General features: G+C 38.5%; 1 protein-coding gene across 1 annotated transcript in view; it reads right to left on the bottom strand.

The window, feature by feature from the left end:
• The window catches only part of LOC136679066 (collagen alpha-1(XXI) chain-like), a 29,901-nt gene extending 23,381 nt beyond the window's left edge, over positions 1–6,520 (bottom strand). Inside the window, exons 1-15 of the mRNA XM_066657346.1 lie at positions 6,426–6,520; positions 5,949–6,056; positions 4,768–5,331; positions 3,811–3,976; positions 3,372–3,597; positions 2,725–2,898; positions 2,071–2,148; positions 1,937–1,948; positions 1,743–1,826; positions 1,393–1,446; positions 1,235–1,288; positions 888–941; positions 648–701; positions 231–278; positions 88–141 (exon numbers count right to left, since the gene is read on the bottom strand). Of these exons, the coding sequence (XP_066513443.1) occupies positions 88–141; positions 231–278; positions 648–701; positions 888–941; positions 1,235–1,288; positions 1,393–1,446; positions 1,743–1,826; positions 1,937–1,948; positions 2,071–2,148; positions 2,725–2,898; positions 3,372–3,597; positions 3,811–3,976; positions 4,768–5,331; positions 5,949–6,045 (1,719 nt within the window). The 5' untranslated portion in view covers positions 6,046–6,056; positions 6,426–6,520. The remainder of the gene's footprint in view (positions 1–87; positions 142–230; positions 279–647; positions 702–887; positions 942–1,234; positions 1,289–1,392; positions 1,447–1,742; positions 1,827–1,936; positions 1,949–2,070; positions 2,149–2,724; positions 2,899–3,371; positions 3,598–3,810; positions 3,977–4,767; positions 5,332–5,948; positions 6,057–6,425) is intronic.
• Between the last annotated feature and the right edge of the window lie 2,413 nt (positions 6,521–8,933).

Genomic DNA, 8,933 nt, shown 5'->3' on the forward strand with positions numbered 1-8,933 from the left:
AGTAATTCTACTTTGCTTTCAGGCACTGCTCTCACCCATATTAAATTACTGATTATAAAGGATGTTCTGCAAGATCATATAACTCACCACTGGTCCAGGTTCTCCTGGGGCTCCCATTTCCCCTGGTTGCCCTGAGATTCCCTTTAAAATAGCACATTTAGATCAGTGATAAATGAAAAATGGCACAACACTGTTGTGTTCTGTGTGATATAGACATTACTTTGTTTTACCTTGCTTCCTTCTACTCCCAAATCATCCCATGTTGAAAGTCCTGGGCCCTAAGGAACCGAACAAGTTTGAAGCATACGTAAGTTGGAGTAAAATGGAGTGTAAAATTATCTACAAATGAGTAAAAATACAAATAAAAATCAGCCTTTTAGAAAATAGCTACTACTATTTTAAGCTATGCTATGTACTTTTGTCCATGTTTATATATAATAGCAATTATATATAACATACATTCTCTGAAACCATCATAGCTTCAGTATAAACGTAAGTAGATTTTAGGTATGCAGGATACACAGTGATAAATATACAGCCTTGAATTATTGAATATTAAGACATGGATTTTCAAAACCAGACACCATTTAGGATAAGATACTTTCTATTTAACTTCTGGCTGAACAATCATTTTAAGATTGTCTTACTGGTGGTCCTTGTGGGCCAGGTATTCCTGGTGGTCCTTGCATTCCGATATCTCCCTGTGAAAGTAGGACATATGTCAAAATCATTAAAAGTAATGCAAAGTATGAAGATGCACACAATAATTCTCACTTTTCTTTACATGAAAAATATAGATATGCACAAAGTAAAGGTGTAACTGCTTCTCAAAATAACTAATGTGGGCAGAGTTTATGCTAACTTTAATGTATGATTATATGACTTACTTTGGCACCAGTCAGGCCTCTCTCTCCTTTTTGTCCTTGTTGACCTGCCTCACCCTGTAAACGGAGGTGGAAGACTGAGTAAATAAAGAGAAAAAGCAAATAGGCCCACAACAAATATCATAATCCTAATTGCATGATGGACACAGGCACCTTTCATTTATTTTTGCAATGATGATATTTTAGGTGTGAGGCAACTCACTGACTCACTCAACCATCTAACAAAATGCTAACAAATAGTCCATCGCAACATTGACGCTGTTTATCCTTCTTAGATGAACAAGTCTCTTAGACCTCTCTAATTCAATTAAAGTATTTTTGTCAATTAAAATAAATACATTTCCACTCACTTTCTCCCCATTCCTTCCATGTTCCCCAGGTGCCCCCTTTTCTCCAGGCTTCCCCTTATGAAATGAAAAAGAAAAGGAGATTCATATTTTTAAAAGTACTACTCCATATTGAGAACATAAGCATGCTGATAATTGAGAAATGAATGCAATATACTCACAGGCTTTCCATCGGGCCCTGGGGGTCCCTCTCGTCCCTTCTCTCCTCTAAAGCCCTAATTATCAACACAGTGTCAGTTTACATTAATAATAATCATTAACCGTTATACAAGAACATGCAACATTTATTTTCCTGGCATTTAAATTAATTTCTTTTGGTCTAACTTCATTATTTTGTTCCCGAACCGTAAAATGCATATTTGATTTATTTATTTAAGAGAATTCACAATAATTTTAGTTGCCAGTGGGATTTAATTACAGCTAACTTTAGGTCAAGGTTGGCCATGTTTCTAAAAATGTATGTAAAGAAATGCAGAGTTAACAATAAATCTAATGTGTTATAATTGCTCACCATAGATCCAGGTAGGCCGGGTGGTCCAGGTTTACCACTAGGACAATCGCAGCCCTCCACAGCAAGAGCACGATCCACAGGACACTGCATTGTAACACAAATGAAACATTAGGTACATATGATCTATTACTAAGATGTTAAATATTTAATGAAACATACTGATTTTAAAATCCAGAGACTGAATGCAGACTCACCCTATCATCCACCTGTGATAGAGACATAAGCAGACGTTAGAAAGTGAAGGAGTTGTTTTTGTTTTTTCTTGGTTTTTGTTTGGGTAGGAGGAAATTGTGTGGCCTATGCAGGTAAACAGTTAGCATTATCTTACCACAGAGTATATCTCACAAGCAGTTTCTCTCTCGCTCTGGAGAGGGTCACAGTAAAGCCGTAACTTTTGTAGAACAATCTGAACAAGACACAAAATATATCACTTAAGTTCATTTAAGGCTAACCATTAATTGAAGGAGAGCATGAAAAAAGTTAGCATGAGGCCTTGCCCTTCATGTTAGCAGGCTCTACTAGCTTACATACAGCATTAGCATATTTGCTTAAGTTATTTATCCATCTAATAACATTAAAAACACATTAGCATGCATCAAATGTGGGGAAAATTACATATGTTAGTTGTATGCATGTGTAACCGGTGGTTAGAACCGGTGGTTAGAACACATATATTTTAACTCTGTTACACATGCATATTGTGTGTGTTTTATAATTCTCTGCTTATAAACCTTAGGATATTCAGCTGTGTTACTCATTAAAGCAAAGCCTTGAAGATGGTTAAATTAATGCTTTCTCACATCACATTTTGAAGAATTATCAAAATAAAGTTTACAAGAGCTAAATGGCATGCCAGTTTTGGAATCCCACAGCTAGCCCAGTTTAAACGAGCAGCTGGGTTAGCGTACAGGGCAGAGTGGTTTATAAAATACACTTTGGGATTAAACTGAGGACAGAATAATGAAATGTTGAAGCCACTTACTGGAACAGTGGTTTCTATGCTGACTTTTTTTGCCACCTGTGTCTTGCCATTGATGTAAATGGGAGCCACTGGGTTTAGGAGTTGTTCTTCCACATAGACGTCATCCAGATAACAAGTGATGCGTTTGGGCCTCACCAGCAACTTCAGCTGGTGCCAATCTGTGTCAAAGAGCCTCTTTGAGGAGACAGAATAGAGGAATTATTGGGTATTTTCATTATTTCTTTAACAGAACATTAGCTTCCAAAAATTATTTGGTGAAGTACATGTGAAACTTAGACACAATCAAATACGTTGATATGACATTTACTGTGTGTTAAACTCTGATGTCAACAGAAATTCCAAACTGGTTCCTTCAAAAAAGGCAGGACTACCCATAGTAAAGAAGAATCAAATAAGACAACTCTTTAACATAACTCTGTAGTTGCTTCTAGACAGTACTGAGGTCACATGAAATGACAGAAGAGCCTATAAATTAATTCAACACTGTGTATTTCGGTTTTGGTGGAGATAACGCATCTCGGCTTTCTGTCTAATGCTCTTTCTCCAACGAATGTTTAGGAGAATCACCAAGAACATCAAGTTTCTTGCGCCATCAACAAGAATTATCTGAGCAAAAAAATTATAATTTTTTCAAAGATCTGACAGACCTTGATGCCCCTGTCATTGAAAATGACAGTCTGCTCCCTCTTCACTGTGCTGGTGCTGGTAAAGGTCACTGATTTTTCAGCTCCATTTAAGGCCACAGCAATCTGCTTGACCCTGTCTTCAGACAGAACCCTCCAGAGGTCAAACTTCATTCGATGAGCTGGACTCTTCACACGCAGGGTGGCCACAAACACATATGAAGGAGGAAGGCCTTCTGGAAAGATATCCCTGTAAAATGTATCAATTTACATTTACAAAACTGTTAATGAACTGGAGATATAAACTGTTTTCAAATCAGGAACGCCTCATTGCTTTCTAGAAGCATAACACAGATTCACAAGATTTCACAGACAGCAAACATTATACTAGTTCTCATAACAGTGTTACAGATAGGAAAAAATCCAATACGAGGGCCCTGAAGAAAGAAACTACAAAAGTTACCTGGTGCTGCGAGTGAGGTCCAAACGAGAGCTCAATAGGTAAGCACCTTCTGATATGAGAGATCCCTGGACCTTTTTAGCCATCACCTCAATGTCCATTAGATTCATCAGGTCAAATCCTTTCTGTCCATTCACCGTACCAGCGATCCTCAAAGGACACACTGACTCTGAGGATTAGAGTGTGACAAGCTCATACAATCAAGTAGTCTAAAGTCATCATGTAATTTACATTAGAATAAATGGAAGGCACATTTCTTGCAGACAGACAGAGTATTAAACTTGAAGGAATAGCAAACATTCTAATTTAGAGAATGATGAATGGAAACTAGTAGCCACTAATTAGCATTATGCAACCATTTTGGATTGAACTATTCTTTCAGTTCTTGCATCTCCTCGCTTGCACATGTTTTTAACAGTCCATGTCCAACATATTTTGGTTTTATTTTTACTCTGAGGTTTATGAATGGCATTTGCATGTTTTGGCTGTCTGAAATAGCCTCTCTGAAAAAACAGTCAATGCTGAAACATGTCATATACATCAGACTGAATTGAAGGGACTAAACTGCAGAGGGTTTAACAGGCATATGGACAACAACTATGGATTCAAAGGAAATAAGCCTCATATGAAATGAAATTCATAAGTTTTCCATGAAATGGGCCATATAAAAATTGGCTTGGAATGAAATCCCGAAGGAATAGGATAAATTACAAAATAGGTTTCAATGAAAGAGCACACTGTATTAAATCATTAGTCCCAGTTGCAGAGCATCCAGTAGTCTTTCATCCTGCTCCCCATCCAAACATGCATCTCAAATGAGTTACTAAACAGTGTTCAACACGTGCAACCATCATTTCCAAATCAGACATCATCCTCAGGATTAGATGGTGAATGGCCTCTGTGACCCTCCAGGCCCAGAATTGTGAGGCGCCTTGCCCAAAAATGTGGAGCTTAACTCACCCTCGCAGAGTTTTTGCTCCATCACGTCCCTTATATTCCCAATGGAGGTGTAGTCCTTCACATGAAGCACGTAAGTGGACGAAGGCTTGTTGGCCATGGACACCAGCTCGGCGTTCGTGATCTCATTGCCCACGCCAACAGCGAACAAGACAATATTCTGGGCTTTGGCCTCCATGGCTGGGTCCACCACATCGTCCTGGGACCGTCCATCAGTTAGGACCACAGCAATGCGGTTCCTGGAGGCTTTGGTGGTATGGTTTGGGGTGGAGAAGACGTGGTCAGTGGCAAACTTGATGGCACGACCAGTCTGGGTCTTTCCCCCCATGTAGGAGATGGCAGAGATGTCCCGGAGAAGTTCTTGAGTGTTCTGGTGCCTGCCTAGAGGTATCTCCAACCTTGGAGTGTCACTGTACTGGACCACAGCCACCTGCGTGTGCCGGGAGCTCACGTCAAAGCCACTGGTGATGTTGATGAGCCAACGCTTGGCCGTGTCAAAATCCAAAGCCCCAAGACTTGAAGAGCCATCGATGATGTACACCAAGTCATTTGAGGTGGTGCTACAACCTGCAAGGCCAGGAAAGCATTTGCCCACAGGTCTATACTCACTGTCCACTTTAATACAAACCCTCACTTCGCTGCAGTAGATCTGTACTTTGTGTACGCTACTGCTGAGGATTCTGACCACAGAGTAACACTTTAATAGATATTTTTGGAGCAGGACTACACTTAAGTGTTTCACATCTGTGTCACTATTATCACAAACACTACCATGTCAGTATCACAGGTGTGATGAGAATTGTCAAACACGCAAATAATTACTACAATGTAATTGCCATTGTAAATTGTGCACCATAGATGTTTTAGAGTCTGTAATTGTACAGCTGTGTTGTGAGCCTGCAAAAAGTTAGTGTACCACAAAGTGAGAGTACGAGAAGTGAAGAGTGATGTACAATGAATGTACAAGACAGGATTTTCTGATAAAGTGGACAGTGAGGTTATTTGACCAGTGTGATGTGTTTCTAAAAAGCTCTGGAGAAACTAATCAAACAAATATCATTTGTTGTCAAGTACCAATTAACAATCATCAGAAAAATCACTACAGCATTTAAAACAAGTTTGTACATCATTGTAGGAGCACAGTGCTACATTTGGTCAGGTAGTGGTAAATAAGACCAACAAACCAGCTTGGACATCCTCCTGCTGCTGTCCTCTGGTGCAGGTCGGGATCAGAGAGGCCATCAGCAAACCCAGCATCCATCTCCTCATCGTAGGACCCATGGATGTTAAAACTGTGCAAGAACAAAATAATTCCTATAAAATCTGCAAAGCCAGTGGAATATACAGAAGTGTACAAAACCTTCCACCCTGGTTATTTTCCTATTAAAATTACCACTGATATTTTGATATATTGATAAAGATATGAAATATTCAAAATATATTGCTGTCAAAACATCACATCTTATATCTCAAAAACATTTAAAAATGGTTATGAAATGGAAAATGAAATTTCATTAGTAAAACAATGTAACTGAACTGATGTAATCATTTTATTGGCCCAAGGTCAGTTGATGCTAGTATAATTATGATCATAGTTTGCTTATGAAAATGATATTATGAAATTTAAAAAGAGCTTAATTTGAAATGGATGCATTACTCACCTCTTCAAAGGGGGATCCAAATTTGCATTGAGTGCTGAAAAGAAATATTTGTATAACTAAAAAAGCTGGACAGAATCAGCTCATCGCTGACACAGGCCTGTGTGCAGAAGTACAGCTGGATGGACAGATGCAGCTTGTGTTTATAGCTCCACAGACAGTGACGTATAACCTCAGCTCTCTGAATGAGAGGGTGAGACAGTCAGAGAGAGCGAGAGCAGAGGAGAGAGGGAGGGAGAGAGAGAGAGAGAGAGAGAGAGAGAGAGAGAGAGAGAGAGAGAGAGAGAGAGAGAGAGAGAGAAAGGAAGGGAGGAGTGTGGGTTTGACCCCTCCACAAAAAAGACTTTAAGAAAAATAAAACCAACACGGCTCCACACTACTGAGGCAACTTAGGATTCTGACACTGCCAACATCTCCTTCTGTCAGGCGTTTAGTTATTCACTAAATATACTGTGTGTTAGCATTAAAGAAGTAGTCCACTGAAGTTTTGCATTTTCAGCAGAAATAAAGCATTACAGTGTAAACAAAGTAATTCAAATGATTTATTTTATATACAGCTCCATTCCAGAGAAACCTGTCAAGAAATATTTGCTCACAGTGGCAGTGATAGGAACCAGATGTCTAAATGTTACTAAAAGCTCCCTCTCAGAAACCTGTTATTGTGAATGTGTTACAAGTTCTCAGCTCAGTGACATTGCTTTGGGATAAGTCTATAGTCTTTAACATATTTTTAATCTAACCATTATAGAGAGGCATATGTCATATTATATTTCACCTGAATAAACTTTAAATACCCATAAAAGCTCAGACACATGTAGGCTGACAGTTCAAAATGGAAAAAAGGCAGTGTTTGTGTTGTAAACATGACCCCCTGGTTCCCCTGGATAATTAAATTCTCCACTATGAACAATGTAATTTACACAGAAATGTGGAAAATTGGTGAAATTCACCTTTAAGGCTGATGTTTAAGGCGTGATGTGTTACACGACAGAATTCAGACAATGGTCTTATTCTTCTCCAGACATGTAGGTAGCTTCAATCAAAATATTTTCAAAAGTTCAGGCCGAATGCATTAACACAGATGTGTCAGCGGCTTCTTTAATTTACTCAAGGTGTTCAATGTAATAACTGCTGCTGCACAGTTTCTGAATGAAAAGGTATGTTTACAGGATAAGGGGCAGACAGGATGGATTTGGATAAAAACGGCAGCTTGAACCACAAGGCGGAGGTGCCATCTGAACTTGTGAGGCTCTTTTTTTTTAACCCAGCACCCCCTGTGTTTATTTATATGCCCACAGACCCGGACACAAATCCTCTGTTTAAACAAACCATATTAGCACAGCTATTTAAAATCAAAGGTGGGCTTACCAAAGGTGTACCCCATTTCTAAATGCTTCAGGTAGCATAACAGAGGATCTGGCAACTTTAACAGTGTGGAACCTAAGATATATATATATATATATATATATATATATATATAAGGGTGGGGTTCTGTCCATATGTGGTATAAAATCAGAGTAGGACACTATTTATAGTGTAATAATCAAGAACACAACAATGAAGAAACAGTGCCTCTGGTAAATCATATAAAAGAGGACTTATTAATGTGTAAGAGCTGAAGACAAAACTTTAATTACAAAAAAAAAAGCCTCAAAACTTCCAGAAATAACAGAAACTATAAAATCTACTCATTGTTCAGCATCAGGAAATACTACAACAGAAAACACAAAAGTGCACTAGCCATGTCAACAAGTGACTGTTGTGTTATTGTAGTTTACCCACCTAGCCACCAGAGGGCGGGAATCACAAGTGAATTAATTAAAGTGACCTTCGGCCAAGCAACTGCCAAAGCTCAAAACCGACAGCCACGCTTTTCAAACAGGTTTACTCGGACACACAATACACTTGTTTCAATGACATTGCTAAAATAACTAACTTTACCCACATTAATCCTATTAATCCTAGAAAATGTGATTTAACCCAGTGCACTTTTAACAGAAAATTACAATTCAGCAATCTAAACATTTTAATATAACAAATTCTTTCCCTGTTATTATTATTATTATTTTTTGTAACCTCTCTTTCCCCTACAACCATCTCTTCTCTAAACACCTTGGGTGACTTAGTTTAAGTCTCCACAACTGACTTACTCTGAATGTATACGCAAAACTGGTGAATTTCCTTTTCATATAGACACTAAATACTTGAGTTAATTGCAGTAACACGTGTGCGTGTTGGGTTTAGGCTATGGAACCAGCCTCTGAGCTCTGAATATATTAGAATTGATGCAGAAAATGACAAGTCTCGCTCATGCACACAGGGAACGTTTAATTGAGAGGATTACAGGTAATTGTGTTGAAACGTCGCCCTCTCGTGGAAAGAATTAGATTTGAACATGGCAAAATGGCCGTGATCATAAAAGATTTCTAGAGTGAAAGTTGATTATTATCGTTTGAATTAATAACATTTCTGTGATTTCATATATATATGTGTGTGTGTGTGTGTGTGTGT

The sequence above is a fragment of the Hoplias malabaricus genome, chromosome Y (assembly GCF_029633855.1).
Source record: "Hoplias malabaricus isolate fHopMal1 chromosome Y, fHopMal1.hap1, whole genome shotgun sequence".
Taxonomy (NCBI): Eukaryota; Metazoa; Chordata; class Actinopteri; order Characiformes; family Erythrinidae; genus Hoplias; species Hoplias malabaricus.